This window comes from Chrysemys picta, chromosome 24 (genome assembly GCF_011386835.1).
Source record: "Chrysemys picta bellii isolate R12L10 chromosome 24, ASM1138683v2, whole genome shotgun sequence".
NCBI classification, from domain to species: domain Eukaryota; kingdom Metazoa; phylum Chordata; order Testudines; family Emydidae; genus Chrysemys; species Chrysemys picta.
Window position 1 is genome coordinate 8,732,803 of NC_088814.1, and position 18,408 is coordinate 8,751,210.

General features: G+C 45.1%; 1 protein-coding gene across 1 annotated transcript; it reads right to left on the reverse strand.

Moving 5' to 3' along the window:
- Positions 1 to 830: 830 nt before the first annotated feature.
- DCAF7 (DDB1 and CUL4 associated factor 7) lies at positions 831 to 17,205 on the reverse strand. The gene is made up of 7 exons (XM_005309626.5): positions 16,908 to 17,205; positions 6,733 to 6,891; positions 6,112 to 6,223; positions 4,874 to 4,992; positions 3,222 to 3,431; positions 2,393 to 2,510; positions 831 to 1,253 (listed from the first exon to the last, which is right to left on the reverse strand). Exons 1-7 carry the CDS (start codon positions 17,043 to 17,045, stop codon positions 1,081 to 1,083), a joined length of 1,029 nt encoding a protein of 342 aa, XP_005309683.1. The 5' UTR covers positions 17,046 to 17,205; the 3' UTR covers positions 831 to 1,080.
- Positions 17,206 to 18,408: the final 1,203 nt, after the last annotated feature.

Below are 18,408 nucleotides of genomic sequence, written 5' to 3' on the forward strand. Positions count from 1 at the left end.
CGTTCACTTTCTAGAACTCCCAGGAAGACGAGCCAAATGCAAAAGAAACTCCAAGAGATAGGTTAGATACAGAATTTTGCTTAGAATTACAGTTGCCAATCAAGTAAGCTAGAAGGTGTGAAACCATTTTATTTTGGTTCAGATAGGAAGCTTTCTAGAGGAATCATTTGACTGCAAGTGTCTATCCAAAATGCATTACAAGTCACATTTTTTACTAAATGTTTTCAAAAATAGCTCTAGTCATGCTAGTATCTTCTCTGTGAATCTTGTCACCATTCAGTTAAGTAATACAGCGGTGGGAGACTCAATAATTCAGTGATCTAACTGACGGCCCACCACAGTAACAACTGCCTCTAGCATCAGTTAAAATGAAAGACCTGTGCGACAAGTAATGGTACTTCACAGCACCAGGCAATTCTGACCAAATGCTCAGGGGCACATAGCCAAGGCAACAGCAACAGTTTTACTGCTAGGAAGCCTACAATGATGCTCATGACCCATCACCATCATCAACAGATCCTGCTTGGGGCTTATGGAAGTGGATCACATGTCAAAAATAAGAACTGGGGTGAAGAGCCTACTTAATAGAAACTTAGTCCAATATATAAAAACGTTCAAACGGTTTAGGGACAGTAACAGGAATGATTAAAAATTCCTGCAAAGGCGGTGGTTAATATTAATGTCTTTTCTTTCCACCTAGTTTTGCACTTACATCTATCAAACTAATTGGATGTGCTGTCTCAGCTGGCTGACAAACACATGGACGTATGCAGCAACTTAAAATAGTCATTTAAAGCCTGTAATGCTCATTAACACAGTCAACAAACAGATATACAGAACTTTTTAATTGAGAAAAATATTAAAATCAAAACCCAGAAGGTCCAAGAGGCTGGGTGCGTCCCTTCGTTTTCTGAGTCTTGTAGGGACAGCCGACACCTGCCATTAACTCCTGCAACAGTTTCTTGGAACAGTAGATGCAAAGCAACAAAAGATACTGGCCACTTGAAACATGTTTGTTCTTACTTTAGAGGGGAGGGGAAGTTATAAAGCCCTGCCTCAGTTTGCCACAGACCAATAGTGTTACACTCTCAAGATCTCCAGACAGTTGTTGTAGCAGATAGCTATCCAGTCCGGCTGAGTCGATGCCCACTGTACATTGTTGATTTCCCCTTCTGCTGTGTAGGCCAAGATTGGGTCCTCAATGGCACGAGGCATTTGCTGGATATCCCAGATGAGAGCCTGATGGTCATCCGCTACAAACCGGTAAGAAAGAATTCGAATCAATCATCTCGGAAATAGGTAGAGGCATATTTACATGGCTAGTTGGAGGAATATTGTATTTTAGCTTGCTTTGGAGACAGTGAGAAGTCCAAATGAAAAAAAGTAAAGCTGGGCAATTCCCCCAAATATGGAGGAAACGAAGATCACATAAAATGAAACAACGCCACTCCACCATAACCCCGCTCGAATAGCTCTTTAGATCACTACACATCTGCGATACAGTTTCAAGGGAAATGGTGGCAGCACCATCGATAGGCACATTTAAGAACCAGCACTTGGAGAAAGCACTGAATATACACTGGCAGGAACAATCTTGCATTGGCCAAGGGGATGGACTAGATGGAACCTAAGAGACCTTTCCTATCTTTAACTTACATGGTTTTAAGCTTTGTGTCCAAGGAGACCCGCCCAATTTTTTAAAAAAATTAATACCGTTTTCTGACCACAGACATGGGTGCACAGCTCCCAATGACTTACATGAGAGCCCACACACTTAGCCAAAAGCATGGTCTAATAGATGTTAAGAAGCCATATACTGAATCTCTCTACTGTGTGTGCAAATATATTACACCTTCAGCAAAAAAAAGGGCCCTCCACAAAATATTCAGCCAATAGCAACACTAAATGCATCACAAACTAAAAATGCAAAATTTGAGCACTGTTAGCAACTATAGTTTTATTACAAGGAGAGAAAACAGCCCTTTGAATAAAGTGGTTAGCTGTTAGGGAATGCACCTAAAGCTAATGAATGACTCCAACATTCATGACGTAAGAAAGGTGTTGCCTCTTTCACAGTTCAGACATTGGGACACAGTCCCTCATTTTCAAGGCGAGACAGCCCAATATTCAAACTGCTTAAGAGGCAGCAGCTTCTCAGTTTCCCTGGAGAATTCTGGGAAATGGTGGAGGTAATAAAATGAGCACCTATGACAGCTGGATATATCTACGGCCCTCGTCTTATTTTTTTTGCTCAAATTGCTGGAGAGATTAGAGGTAGTGGAAATGATTGCAGGAGTCCCAGGATAGAGGTTCATACATTCAGAAAGTTCCTGGGGGACAAGACCAAAGAGGGAGGAGCTGAGAAGTAGAACAGATCTCTCCCCATGCTCACCTGCCGTACAGATATGACAGGAAGAGTGAGGCGCCCAGGCAATGCCATTCACACATGCTCTGTGGTTGTTTAACCTGGCAACAGGTGTGCAGGGAACTCTGACGTCTAGAATCACCACCTTCAGAAGCAAAAGTAAAAATGTTTATTCATTTGTTTCCTGCAGAAAAAACACCAAAAGAAAACGAGACACTTTGGCAGAATGTTATAAATACAGCACTGTCTCTAAAGACACACACGACTGACCAAAAGCTGTTTTGAAAGCAGCTAGAGAATCACTGTACACCTTGTGTAATATGTAACACAGGCAGAGTGAATTATGAAGTTACAATTCCATGGAGGAGTACTGGTGATGTCGAACTAAAGAAAAATCTACAGTGCCTTTTGGCGTTACTGAAGCAAGATGGAACTTAAAGAGTATCAGCTCAGAGGCATAAGGACCAGTCTCAAAATCAGCTACAGGTTAAAGGAGCCTTTCAACTCCTCAAGTTTGTAGCATCCCAACACCTACAGCTGCAAATAAGTATACAGCCATATGAAATCAAGCCGGCTTTTATAAAGAAGTGTTAATATTGAAATTCAGCAAGTATGAGAACTTCAATACATTTGGAAAATGAACAATGCAGTGAACAACTCCATAGAATAACTCGTTCCAATACTTTTCTCAGAAGTTGGGCTTCTTGCAATCCGTATCTACAGCCCTGTCCCAGATACCCAATATTAAGCACATATGTAGTCCTCTTCTCCTCCAACGTGCTTTACAAACATTGACTAATCAGTAAGCCCATCTAAAAAGTCCAACAGCCTATAGGACAAATGCTCAGTGCCTCACCTCCATACCATCCATGGCCATTGTTGCAAGATAGTTGGGATCCTGCTTGTTCCAGCAGAGACGCAGCAACGGATGGTGTTGCGGATCCTCATAGATAATGGTGCTGTGCTCCAGATGACGAAGGTCAAACATCCGCACTGAGCCATCTGCGCCAACTGACGCAAACATGTCTCTCCCGCCACCCGCGCGGCTAAATGCAATGTCATACACCTGCTCAGTGATAGGGGAGATAAGAACATGGCATTATTTTAACATTCATTTTGGCTCCCATTTCTCCATTTTCAAGGAACGTGCCCTATTCATTCTTCCTCCTCCTCCCACCAGTTAGTGTTTGCAAACGCAAGAACAGCACACAGGCATGTCAAAGTAATGACAGCACTGCTCTCTAGGCAGTTTGAGATGGGAGCATGCTAGGAGTGCTAACCACACAGCTGTGCCAGCTTCTTCATTATCTACATCTGGGCCTTTTCCTCTCCAATAAAAATATCACCATTACATAGCTGGACTGCATGTGCTACATATACTTACAGAGAAAAATACAAAAGTCTTAAGATCCATTGTGGCACCAGTTTATTACCAGATATGTTCTCTGTCTCAGGAATGCACTAAGAGGGCTTTTCCATCTAAATAGTGTGTCATCACTAACTATTTACTATGTCAGGCATTTGATTTTACTAGGGAATTGCAATGAATTATAGCAAATACCACAGGTATCTTGGTGTAGAACAGGGATCTTAAACTCAAATCACCACGAGGGCCACATGAGGACTAGTACAGCGGCCCGAGGGCCACATCACTGACACCTTTTCATATAAAGGTACAAAAGCCCCCCCCCCCCATTCCATCCCCTCCATTGGGCCCCACCCCTGCCTCGCCAAAACTACTAAAGACTCTAGTAATGCTCCCTGAAGTAAAGGGGCAGAAAGTCTCAGGGAATGAAGAACCCTTTCCTTTCTCCCCCACCCCCATCAAAATGCTCACAGAGGCTTCCTTCGAAAGGCATAGGCTGCAAAGAACCCTGCTCCACTCCCTCATAAATGCAGCCAGGGAGCAAAAAAAATGTGTTTTTTTAAACAGGCAGTTAGAATAAGTCTTAGAAAAATGCTTATACTATACAGGCCTGATCCTACAAACCCGTAATTGCATGAGAAAGTCTGATATGATGTCCTAAGTATAAAAGGAACAAAGAAGGAAAGTCTAGAAGGTTCTGTCACTACAGGGTGATTTGGGTGCCTTAACTGTATGTTTCGCTATCTTTAGGTTTCTTTTAACTTTAAACTTTTAAAAAAAAAATAAAAATGAAGAAAAACATTAAAAAGTTTTACCACCCTTAAATTACGAATATAGCTCTCAACTTTAAACTGGAGTTAAGTTTGGTCTGGCAACATTTTATAAATTTAATACAAACTAGAACAAAACAGCAAGCATATTCCGCAGGTCACCGTCTAAAATGAGTAAAAGCGAGTATGGAGAATTTTCAGGCTACAAGCAACTGAATTTTAGACAGATATGTAATGTAGAATCCAAATTTTTTTTTCTAAATCCTCAGATTTTTCTGGAGAAAAATGGGAGTTAGGTTCATTCGATAGACCTTTAACAGGTTTAATGCAGACAACTGTATGAATGAGAAAAAGGAAGAGAAATATCATCACCTCTTTGTCATGTGCAATAAGCTGGGTCTTGACATGGCCCGATACCAGATTTACTCTTCCCAATACCTGCCCAGTCTCCAGACCCCAGATAGTACAGGTTGTGTCAATACTAGAGGTACCTGAAACAAAAAAGTTTCTGTTAATGGTGGCACTAACATAGAGCTGCAGAAATGTCATCTTATCACTTATGGGATTAGTCTCAGACGTGCTTTGAGATCTCTGGGTGAAGAGAACTCTGCATGAGCAAAGTATTATGGTTAAAATGTTTGACATGCCTGAATTAAACTATGGATCGCAGGCTGGATCTGGCCTGCACAACATATGTAGCCCACATGACTCAGGTTGTGCAGAAATTTTTTGGTTAATTCTCTAGCCCTCATAGCTGTAGAGAAAGCCTTACAAAGATGAACCAAGCATAAAGCGATATCATGTCTGCCTGTGTGTACAGACAGCCTAAGATAAAGACTCAGTGGGGTGAACTCCCCTGCCCGATACAAAACTGACTGGAACAGCAGCTCTAAAGTCCAACAAGGGTGATAGTGAAACCCTTTGGGGTGGGAATTGCTGCAAAAGAGGAAACACCGGAATAAATGTTACTACTGAAAGGAAGTATTGCCCCCTTGATCTCTGTTCAAACTTCCCCCTGATGCTAGTGGAGGTCCTGACTATAGATCAAGGGGAGTATACACCATCCTGGATTCACACCCCATACCACAGATTATAATTAAACAATGAATTTAGCTCTCTGCTCCAAATGAGAGCGACACCTGGTTTTACTCCCGTTGCTGCAGAGGCATTTCATTGTAACAAACATGGTGCAATGGCACCTGTGGGGCAACATTCTATCCAACATCATCTGGCACAGTTCAGCCATTTGATTGTAGCTGAAGAGTCTGTGTATAAATTTAACACTAACAAAAGGTGCCAATCTGACAGCCTTGAAGACTGAAACCCTCTATTCAACATACAGGCTGAGCACAAGCGGCAGCCAGGGAACACTCCCAACCCATGTGCACAACCCTGAACTGGAGATGCCTCCTGGGGGGTGGGGGGAGGAGAGAGAGTTCAGTCTCCATGGGCTGCTCTTTTGTGACATTTAAGGGAACAGGTTTTTTGAGATGTAGAAACCTGGCCACTGAACACCCATGAGCTGGTAGTAAGTTCTAGTCACTACTCACCTGGGCTAGATTCAAAATGATCAATTTTACATTGAGTATTTAACGGGTCAGCAGTCTTACCTAGAAGATAAGGATCCACTTCATTCCAATCAAACGACGTTAACGGGGCACAAAAATCAGAGTTCTTATTATTGTTCAGCAAGCACTCCAGTCGGGTCTCAGTTTCACCCACCTTCAGGAAGAAGTTAAATACACAATGACTGCCTTATTGAATGGCCTGGATGCAAAATCCAAGAGGTGCCCCATAGAGCATAGGCCTTCAGAACTTCAAGTCTTAACTGTGTTTGACACTGGTTTCTTCCATAAATATCTATCTATTGTGAAGAGCTTTCAGAGTGTTTGAAGTAAAACTGAGAAAGGTACATATGCTCTCCCCTAACAAGTAACTATTGAGCCTTGCCATCACATTTAATAAGCTACTTTCATAATTCTGACATTGCTAGAATACTCAAGATACCTCGCAGCCATTGTATTGTTATTCAGAGAGGGTTCTACGTTACTTTGAGACTGTAGGTAAAAGAACAAATTATCCACTATGTTGGCTTCCCCTCCGGCAATATTGGTGAGCATAATGCTAGAGATAATGTGCCTCAAAAGAAATGGGACTGGGAGAGAAGGGGATCAAAATGCAATGCAGTTAATGGCACATACGTGGTTCTTTTCAAGAGGCTATTTACTTACTCTCCACACACGCAGGTAATCACCGCTGGTTGCCAACAGGTCTGGATATACTCCCTTGGTGTCAGGAATCCACATGAGCTTTGTAGTAGGATATGGGTGATCAAAGGTGTTCCTGCAAATGAACTCTGAGCTCTCCTCATCTAAACCAACAAGCTGGACCTGTAAGAAAACGTCTATCAGTTAAAAACTCACTTTTCTGCTTGGCAAAATAACCAGGTATAGAACAGTATTAAGACAATGTGTATAAGTGCTGCATTTTAAATGCTATATTAGCAATTAAGAGTCTATTAATGATATGCCAAAATAAATGCCAGTGTTCATCTTGACAAGCTGCAAGATACCTTCCTCTCTTCCACCTTCTCAAATTTTAAGGAATACAGTCTATGGTAGGACACGAAAGATCTACTGCTAAATACAAGTCATTGATCTACCACTACCATTATATTTTGCACTTCTCTAGTACTTGCCAACCAAGTAACTCCTCTAAAAGCATTTTGAGATAACAAAACCAAACCACTCAGCTCCTTCTGAGGTACAAAAGTATTAACTAATTTCATTTTATAGAAGGAGAAATTGGGGCACTGAGAGATGAAGTGAGTTGCAAAGTCATAACCGGACCACAGATCTGTACCCCAAAGATGAATGCTATTTCTTCTCTTCCACCTATGCTGCTTTCAGATTGACAAAAAAAAATTATATCAACTTTAAAAAAGGAAACATGCCCAGTCTTCCTACATATAAACCTCACAGAGTGCTTCCTGGTTTCAGTAGATGCATATGCATTACAGAAGCTTCTTTTCTAAGCATATGGGTTTAGCAAGGTAAGTGAATGAAAGTGACATGCTAGGGTGCCATATTTATTCTCTTTACATGACTTTAAATCAGTTTCCAATTCAGAAGATTCACCCCAGGTCTCCAACAGCAAAGTGCTTAAAAATCATAGCAGATGGTACAACACAAGTGACGAAGTCAGAGTGACAGTATTACAAAATAGTCTAAGACCTGGAAGAAGAAATCAAACTTTAAATTTTTCTGCTCCTTTATATCAAAGATTTTTAGCAGGGTGGTCTATGAAATTTAGTATTGACAAGCACAAATTAAGGCACAAAGTGGGGAATAATTTGAACTTCTCAAACACTTCACTGCATTCTAAATTGGACTGTGTCTACACCGCGCACCTTGCAGCCGCGCTGTTGTAAGGTGCACTGTGTAGCCATTCTATCACCGGGAAAACTCTCTCCTGGCGACAAAATAAAACCACCTCCAACGAGGGGCAGTACTTCGTCACCAGGAGGTGGCTCCTGCTGACGAAGTGCTGTCCACACCGGCGCTTTTTGTTGTTAGAACTTTTGTCGTTCGGGGGGGCAGGGGTGTTTCACACAAAAGCAACAAAAGCTTTAACAACAGAAGTGCCAGGGTAGACAAAGCCTTAGATATAACACGGGGGGAAAAAATCCTGGGTATTTTTGTGGCCTGCTCAATGAAAGTCTCTGCCTCGTCCTCCATGGGCTAGAGGTGAATGCTACAGCTAATCAGGGCCCTGCTGGCTTAGATCAAAGGAGCTGCCTGGCCTTAGCTATTCAGTTCCTGGCTGGGACCATAGGGGGCAAGGAAGGGTGCTGCTCTCTGGAAAAAGGAACTTGGGGGTATACCCAGAGTTTGTTTTCTGGCTGCACTTTGCACAGCTCAGTTTGCAGAGAGAGAATCTAAGAACCTTAACGCTGAGATTAGGGTGAACCTAAAGGGGCCAGATAGCAAGAGGCCCAAGGAAGAGAAAGCAATTAATTGAAACAAGCCATATATGGGTGTTTATAGGGTCCATCAGCTGGAACCTGGAGTAGTGAGTGGGCCCAAGTTCCCCTACTGGCCACAGGTAAAGTGGTATAAACCCCAAGAAGTGATGGAGCTTATTTGGGAACCTGAACAAAGGGCCGAATTTAAAGGCCGCAGAGCCCTCTGAGGGCAAACAGACTGTTTATTGGACTCTAATACTGTAAAAGAGGTTTGTGATGGGGCATCTACCCCACACTAGCCCATAAAGGGTTAACAGAACCCTAGGGAGGCTGTGCAGGAGACAGCCAATTGGAGTGGAGCAGCCCCTCAATACCAGGCAGGCTCATATAAGAAGAGCAGCAGGGCAGAGCAGGTCAGTCACTCCCTGGAGCTTGGAGGACTGGCTGCCTTACAGGCAGAGGGCAGATAGCACCTTGGACAGAGCAGTGCTGGGCAGGATCAGGGGAGCGAGAGTGAGTGACTACTGGCGTGCTGAGACCCTGAGACAAGGGTGGAGAAGATGCTGGGGCTGCGGGAAAGTGGCCCAGGGAAGTAGACAGGGGTGGGAGGGGACGCAGCACGTGGCTGCCATCCACAGGGTCCCTGAGCCGAGACCCGGAGTAGTGGGTGGGCCTGAGTCCTCCTCTTACACCAGTAACCACTGAGGAAGTGGCTGGACTGCCATTCCCCTGGAAGGGGGGAGAACTGAGTGTGACACAGCCAGAGGTCCTTGTGGTGACATGGGTCCAGGAGCAGATGTGACAGTGGGTGAGACACCACCAGAAGACGGTGCACTGCCTAGCTGATCCCCGGGACATCCAGCAGGAGGCGCCGCAGTGGTGAGTCGCACCCCGTTGCAGGGTTCATTTGGACTTTGTGGCTTGGCTGGAGTGCCAAGCCACAGAAGACCCACCAAGGTCAGTCAGCAACCTGCCGAAGGCATCAGGGGCGAGAGGACTGCCACACCATACTCAGCCCCAAACAGGCACTCAAACAGGAGCATGCCCCTTTAGTTCCTCTCAGTTCTTTCCCACTTTCTTCCAGCTCTCAGGTGGAGAGAAGGCTTATTACAATAACTTTTCTAAGCAATAGTTTATTCCTGAGGGCATTCTGCACCAAACATGTAAAAATTCTGCACCGAAAATAAAAATTCGGCACACAATATTTTAAAATTCTGCAAATTTTATTTGTCAAATAAATGTGGAGGCTCCAGCATGGCATGGGGGAGCACAGGCGACTGGCTGCACAGAGGTGGGAGATCACTCTACAGCTTCCCCAGGGACATGGACTCAGCATCCAACCCCGACGCAGCGCAAGGACCAGGCCTGCCCCTCTGCATTAGGTGCACCAGGTATGGGCAGGCAGGCTCAGCCCAGCAGGGGTGGCGGGGCTTAGTGGGGGGGGCGGGGGAGGAGCCAGGTGTGTGTGTGTGTGGGGGTGGGTTCTGTGTGGGACCATCTAGGTTTGGGCGGCTCAGCAGGGGATCTGGGTGCAGGGGAGATCTGGATGCAAAGGGGCTTGCTAGGGGGTTCTGGATGCAACGGTAATGGAACGCTGCAGGGGGTTCCAGGTCAAGGTAGGGTAGGATGCTGGGGGAGTAGCAATCCAGGTGCAGCTGGTTGGGGCACAGTGGGGTGGAGATCCGGGTGTGGGTGGCTCATCGGGGTGGTCCAGGGTGAATGGGGCTCATCAGGGGGGTTCTGGATGCGGGGGGTGGATGAGGCTCTGCAGGAGGGTCCTGGGTATGAGGGGTCTGGATGGATGACAGATGGGGGAGCAGCTCCCCGTACGGTGCAGTTCCCCTGCAGCTGAGGAGCGATGGGTGCAGGAGGTGAGGGGACAGGGGGGAGTTGGCAGAGCTTCCTGCAGCTGGGGGAGAAATCTGCGGGTTGGTCTGACCTACCCCTGGATGCCGTGCAGGCGAAGAGGAAGTCCCATCTTCCCCAGCCCAGCGGGGACTAGTGCTGAGCCCAGCACAGGGTAGGAGCCACCAGCCAGGTCTTCCCCATTCCCACCCCCTGCCCTACAGTGATTTACCTCTCTGCCAGCTGCCATGGGCACCCAAAACATACAGCTGGGGAAGGTCGCATGACTGCTCTCGTGGCTTCCCTTTGCTTCCCCATCAGTCATTTTTCTGGCACCTAATGCCATCAGCAAAGAAATCTACGGGGGACATAAATTCTGCACATGCGCAGTGGCGCAGAATACCCCCAGGAGTAATAGTTGTATATTTGCCATGGCAGCCTATGTTGTCAAACACAGTTACTGAACACAAAAAGCTTTCTTAATGCAACATTAAGCTTGCACTGCTAAAAATCAAGTAATCAAGAAATAAGAGCTTAGATTCTTACAGCACTGCTAGCTTGGCCACACTGCGCCTACTCGCTATAACGACACTGACAGACTCTAAATACATTCTATGGGTGCAATTCCCGAGATCACTTATTCACTGATGCTTCAAAAACTCCCGCATCCCAATCTGGGTCTATGCTGGTTATGTCCTATGTATGTATCTTGTAACCTCTCATAACTTAAGCCTGACCCCAGATGTACAATACCTTCCTTCTTAAATTGTATAAATTTGATTTTAAAGAATAGCTATAAAATTTTTATGTGAAATATATTTAATAAAGTTTCACATGCTCTGGACAAGTCAATATTCCTGTTCATTTCTGAAGCTGATTTTAGATTAGAAACTGATTTAACATTAAAATTTTCCTCCTTCTTTACTTTTTCTCCATCCCTGGAGTCTAAATGTCCCCCCTCTAAGCTGGTTTAAGACCTTCAAGTCAGTTAAGTGCTTGAACTACTTATATCAGTGAGCACTTTAGATGCAATGCATGGATATACAGTGCAAAGTTTTCTATTGCATACAAGCAAAAAGCCAACTTCTATTTGTAAATTAATATCCACTTTCTTTCAAACTTGATTATGGACAGTTCTCAATGAGTACTATTTACCTGCCAAAGGTAACTATTCAGCTATTTGAGTTGTGTGTAAAAAAGTGTCTTTTTTTAAAAAGACTTTTGTTTTTCCACTGTTTAATTAAGAAACTGTAGGGATTTTGCCCAAGCTCCCGCATCTTAACCCTCCTGACCCCCAGACACCACACACTGAAAAACTTCTGCCTCAAAATATGAATTTTCCAAAGAAAGTTATGAGTAAAGGAAGGTAAGATTGCAAGACAACTTGTCCCTAACTGAATGAATCATTGCCAAATTAATTCAACGGGATTTACGCAGCCATATGACAAAGTTATTTCTAGCTTAGAACTAATCTGAAACAGACAAACATTGTTACAATAAGAAGAGCATCTTGCTACTCCGGAAGGCAGACTCCTATCAGAGTATTCAGACCTTCCCTCCTTTGAACCCTCCCAGGTCTCTCACCTGATTAGTTATACCAAGGTCTTGTCTGCCAGACACATAATGGTCTCAACAGAACAGAAAGATTACGAACACCTTGGGAAAGGAGGTTGTATGTTACCCTGAAATGTTCGTAACTCTGAACAAAACGTTACGGTTGTTTTCAAAAGTTTACAACTGAACAATGACGTAATACAGGTTAGAAACTTTACTATGAAAAAAAATGCTGCTTTCCTTTTTTTAGTAGTTTACATTTAACACCGTACTGTGCTTTTTTGGGGGTCTGCTGCTGCTGCCTGATTGTGTACATCTGGTTCCAAATGACGCATGCGGTGAACTGCTAAGTTCGTAACTGTGGTGATCGTAACTCCGAGGTTCATGCTGCAGGGAGAGTATGAATTGATGCGGACAATCTGGCTAGGTTACTGACCAGTATCTCAGATTGCAAAGAAGATTGTGGTAAGACAACTTGGCAGATCTATTGCTTCAAATCAGCATTTCCTAGATGTGAAAACTGAGCCTCCCCTTCAAGAAAATGAAAACAATCCATCCCTCTTTAACCCTGCCAAGTGTTGGTAAAGGCTTAGCCCCAGATGACTGGAGACAGACTGTGCCATTTTCACAGCAGTACTTCCTTTCTTGTAGGCAGTGTTTGTCTAGTGGCTAGATCACTAGACTAACTCAGGAGACCGGAGTTCTATTCCTGGCTCAGCCACCTTGGGCAAGCCACTTCACCTATGCCTCAGTTTTCCTATCTGTAAAATGGGGATGATTATATTAACTGCTTTGAGATCTACTGATGAAAAGTGCTCTATAATCTAGGTATTATATGCTTTGAGTAATGAAAGTTTACAGTGGTGACATCTGAGTTTGTACCCACTGAAACAAATGGGGCAATTCATAATCTGATTATTGTATCAAACCCCCTGCAAACTCAGATGGATAGGACTACAGTTAACCTTGAAAGTGTGACTGAAATGTCTCTCTACAACTTTGACAGCTAAAAATCTTGCTAAAAAAAAAAAAGAGTGAAAGCTGAAACCGTGGAGAAAAATTAAGAGTCCTATCTATATCCCTGGCTAATCATTCCTGCCTCTCCCTTGTAAACAGTGCCTTAAACGAATCCAGAAACGTATTGGGTGCAGAATGTGGCAGTCTACCGGAGTGGAGGACCACCACTGAGTAACACCGAGTGACAGCTCACACCACTGCTTCCTATTGGGTTCCAGTCTGAACCTACAAAGACCTAAATGATTTGGGATGTTGCAATCAGCTAAGCTCTCTGGGTCCAAAATAACTCATGTCTGTTGGCCTTCAGGGCATGCTGCAAGAAGTGCACTTATTCCTATGGACTGCTACAGATGGTGGGGCCTGAACTGCCTCAGGCAGGGAGAGGATACATTAGGGTTTATAGGGGGTTATATTATGTTGTCTGTCAAGGCTGGGGGGTAAACTGCTGTTGTATTATTCATTTTGTATCTTGCATCAGGAATGCCCTTTTAGAAGACATCCAATCCAATCCAAATCAGATAAGAATCTGTCCTGCTTTCATCCACTGTAAGCAGTTCTGCTGTTGAATATGAGGAGCATTGAATCTTTTAAAAAGCACCAGGCTTATTTTTCTTGTAAATAAGGAAGAGAGAGGAATATTGGCAGGCTTTCAGCAAATCTACCTTCCTAAATAGGAACAAAATGGATGATATTCATTACAACGTTGACTTGTAATGCATTAGAAACACAGGGGAAGGAAGCAGAGAAGTCAATGTTCCCCAAAGCAAGGGGAATAAAATTAAGAAAAAGATTGTTTTGCAGCTTAAGAAGCTTTAAAGTTTATGAATATGAAAAGTCACGTTAGTTTTAATTTTTCCTTTAAATGCTGCTGACTGTACCTCATTTTTTAGATCATTAGGCTCCCTTATGTGATTGGCAAGGAAATTTGCCAGCGGAGATAAGGCACATGTAGTGTGACAGTTTTCAGACCTGCCCTATAAAGCTATCCTCCTCCTGTCCCTGAAACTAATCAGTTATCAAACCAAGAGTGGTCATGTACTTTACAGTCCCAAATTACAAAGCTCCATTTAACTGAAACTTAAATAAGTTCTTTCATGATCCCTGAGGTTATATCATACCCATGAATAGATATGGACTAGATCTGAAAGAGCCACTTTCCAACTAGCATGGCCCCCATAGAGTTAGCTTGCATCTGCACCACTGGAGGACAAACTTCTCTCCATTTTCCTAAATGTTTCCTTGCAACATTCAGCAAACTGGATTATATCATTATCACAATAGTCTCGGTGGGGTAACCACCACCACATCCCAGTGCTCGTAGGTTTTGTTTGCAATCAAGAGTGAAGAGGTGTCGGAGACCATGCAGAGCAAAGACACAAAGTACAGGAGACACTACCATTACTCTAAGAAATAGCACTACCAATACTCTAAGCAACAGCTACAGTTTTATTTAATGAAGATTGCAATCTCCCTGCCAACATTAGGTATCTTTTTACATGGGTAACTACTGATATTTGTTAGCACCATGAAACTGAAAACCTATACATGATGTCAACAAGTCTGGCAGCGTTTGATCAAGATCCCTTTTGAGAAACAGCCAAATGTGAAGTTTGAAGGTCTTGTTTCAATTTTTAAAAGACTGAAGAAAATATGTACCTTCATTTATTTCTACAGCAATATCAGGCAAACAGATCTGCAACCCACCCATCATGCCCTCTATTTTCAATTCTACAATGTAAGTCTCCCACTCTTCAGTACTCAGAGGGAATGGAAAACAATGGGACAGATGCGGGGCAGTAGTAGCCCAATTGGGAATATCCCCAGGACACAGGTAAGGCTACCAAATGTTAGAGCCGCTTTAGAAATGGCCCAGTCTTAGGGAAGTGCAAAGACGGCAAAGACACCTTCTTATCCCCCAACCCCCTTCACATAAGCTGCACATTCGGTTACCTGTCAAGAGTCACAGCACAGAACCTTGCCCATGTGCTTTTAATCAATCCTACCACTTCTAGTCCAATCCCCATTGGAGTTTATTTTAGGCCCTTTGCAAACGCAGTGCTAGAGCATCATATTTACAATAGATTGTTACCTGACATCATGCATATAGCTAGAGAGTGCAGCTGCCTTTTTTAATCAAATGCTTTGGATTTAATTATGAGACCATTGTTCTTTTAGCTTCTCAGATTTTGGTCAGTTTGATGGTATTGACAGGGTAGCGTCAGATCACGGACAGAGTATCAGAAGATAAGCGTATTGAGACAGTTCTGGTACAGCAGAAGCCATTGAAAACTCACCCTTTGCCAACCACAAATACAAAATTACCATAGAAACATACTAAAGTACTGGGTTAACACTGGTATCTCAGATACCAAACCATGAAAAATTGTTGACAAATGCTCACAATGGCTGTCATTGCATTTTTCAGGGAGTGTTTCCCCTTTGTCCTATAAAGCTTTAACTTTCAGATGTTTTGGAATTAGCCACTGTAAGGGGCTTCCAAAAGTGTTCGTGTTTTCCCTCCCACCTCCCAAAGAACTCAAACCAGATAACTGGATTTAATTAGCATTTAAAAAAAAAAATCTTTGGGTTGAAACCAAGCTGGAAAGTTTCAGGTCAAGAGACTTTTTGGAGGAAGCTGCAATTGTCATTACATTCATTCATTATCTGCCACTATGACAAAGACCAAATCTCTCTCTCGACCCAAAAATGAGCATTAACCCAACACAACTTAGTTTATTTTCCTCCCTACTACCACCCCACACTCTTAGAAGAGAAACCTGCATATCTCTCTGCAAGTTTACCGCCTGCTATTACAACATCTAATATTATTGTAACTGAAACACACTTTTTTCAGTCCATTCAACAGCCCTCTGTATAGTCAGTTTTCTCCTGTTTGTATGGGTCTTTCACACAGAAATGGGAGATTTAAAGGGGAAAATGCAATTGTAAAATGACAAAAGTTGGCATGGGAATGCAAGGGAGAGTAGTGTCATAAGATATTTTAAACTAATTTTTTAACAAATGAATGGTTTTCAAGTTGACAGTCTCAGTGCCATTTGTGCTCCCATGGCCCCAACATAACTCACCAACTGTGAGTGTGACACACATACAGCCTGCTGGTTAAAACAACTACACATCACACTTAGTGCTCTGGTCATCTACAGTGCTATCCACGTGGGCAACAATTTAGCCATCGTAGAGGATGCCTCCCCAGCCCCCAAATTGCCCCCACCTTGTTATATTTCTCCACAAAGTTGTAAGCCATCCCACTCCCCTACACCAACTCTGTTGTACTCTTCCCTGCTTGGAGGCTTCCCATTATACAGATTCACAAAAGGACTATGCATCCTGACCCCCAGCCTGGCTTATCTAAGAGGGATATTCATATAAAACAGCTGAACTTATAGCACTTATGAGCTTGCTGCCTAGTAATAAAATACATTGCCTGTAAGAGGGATTACATGGGCTGCTCCTGGAAGATGATGCTCTTATTTAAATCTGGAAAGGGCATACAGAAACTATAGCACACCTTGTGAGGAACAGAGAGGAGATTCCTCTCCTAGAGGGCCATCAGAGAAAGAGCTTGCATGGGGGAAAACTTCCTGTGTCCTGCAAAACCTTTCCCACAACAATGAAGCCTTCAGAAGCAAGGTCTTGCATTTTTAACATGAAGCCATCAGTATTCCATACCACTGAAAACTGACCCCAGCCCAAACTTTCTAGTGCTGGGAAAAGAAGAGGGATTTCCACCGAATACCCTAGGAAACGCCGCACAAAAAACTCTGTGAGGAGACTGTGATGGCCAGCCAGGGGCAGAGCGAGCTCTACCCTTAACTCTGCCCCCCATGCCCTGCGATCCCACCGCCCTACCCTTAACTCTGCCCCTTGTCCTCCCTCCCCCGGCCCCGCGATCCCACCGCCCTACCCTTAACTCTGCCCCACCCGGCCCCGCGATCCCTCCACCCTACCCTTAACTCTGCCCCCCGGGCCCCGCGATCGCACTAGCCTTCTGCGCCCCCCACGCACCTTGTTGTTGTACTCCTCCACGAAGCTGCCGAGCGCCAGGCGGAAGCGCTTGTCGGGCCGGACGCTCCAGTTCATGGCGTACACGGTCCAGGGCGCCTCGTACTTGTAGATCTCCTTCCGCTTCCCGTGCAGCGACATGGCGGGGCCGGGGGGCGCGGGCAGGGGCCACGGGCAGCCGGCGAGGGGCCAAGGGCCCGGGTGAGGCGCGCGCGGGGCGGGGGGGAGGGGGTCTCGGTCCGAGCGAGGCCTGAGAGACGCCGAGCGGGGCCTACGGAAGCCGGGCGCAGACGGGCCGAGCGGGGGACGCGGCTGGAGGGCGCCGCCGGCTCCTGGCCCCGAGTCCCGGCTTCCAAACCCGGAGACACTGCGAGCCGCGGCGGAGGCCGTTTGGGATTCGGCCCCTCACACAACAGGAGCGGAAACCACGCGGGCTGCCCCGCCCGCTGCGCGTCCATTGGCTGAGTCGACCGCCACTCAGGGCATCCCGTACAGCCGTTGGGTGGGAAACCTGCCAGTCAGAAGCGTTCCGGTCTCTTATTAGCCACTGTACCGCTCATTCTAAGCAGGCGCGCGCCGCGTTAGTAGAATCATCTGCCACTCCGCTCGTTCCCGCCCCAGAAGGATGGGATGCTCTTTCTCAACATCTCATTGGCTGCGATGGGTCGCAGTGGCTTCGCCCCTTCATGAGGCGGGACCGTCTAGCTCCCTGTCCTCCTATAGGCTGGGGAAAAGTGTCAGTCAGGGGTGAGCTGTTGGGCAGCAGGCGGGGCTTGGGGCACAGCAGGGGTTAGCAGAGCAATTTGAGCCTTCGCTTTAGACGTATCCTGCAGTGAGAGAGGTTCGAATCCCAGCTCCGACAACTAGCGGGGCTGTAAACACCCTGGGCCAGATCAGGCTCCTCTAAGGAGCTCAGCTCCCATTTAAGCAGTAATATAAGGGCAAGATTTTCAGCTGTGCCAAGCAGCCCATATGCTGAGCAATTTTGAAAACCATGCCCCAGGTCAACCCTTGTAGGTTTATTCAAAGGGCGGGTGAGGCAGCAGGTCGCTGCTGGGCTGTGGGAGGAAAGCGTCCATGCTGCTTAGACTCAATGAGTGTATCCCAACATGGATGGAAACACATTTCCTTATGCTAGGGACATTTTTCAAAACCTTTGCCCCATTGCTGACAACTCTCCTAAGGCATGGGAGGAGAAGCAGAGAAAAGTCTAATTTGTATGGGGCCAGATTCTCAAAAGATTGCCGCACCTGTTTAGGCAGGTACCAAGGTCAGTGGCCAGATTTTTGCATAGGAAATAACCTCAGTGTCCTTGGCCAACATTTCTCATTCTCTGCGTCACAAAGGCCAAGAGAGAGGTCTGAATAGTTGTCGTAGGCCAGCTGGTGAGGGGACGATATAACATCAGTAGTGAGATTTGTTGCGATCTTTGTTAGCCAAACAGGAGCGATTTGGATGAGAGAGGGAGAATGGCACTGCTGATATGCAGTGGCAGCAAACAGAG

Coding starts and splice junctions, on each gene's coding strand:
- DCAF7 (XM_005309626.5), bottom strand. CDS start 17,045: ATGTCGCTGCACGGGAAGCGGAAGGAGATCTACAAGTACGAGGCGCCC. Junction 6,224..6,732: donor ATTACCTGCGTGTGTGGAGA/GTAAGTAAATAG, acceptor TTCTTCCTGAAG/GTGGGTGAAACTGAGACCCG. Junction 4,993..6,111: donor AGTGGATCCTTATCTTCTAG/GTAAGACTGCTG, acceptor TTTTTGTTTCAG/GTACCTCTAGTATTGACACA.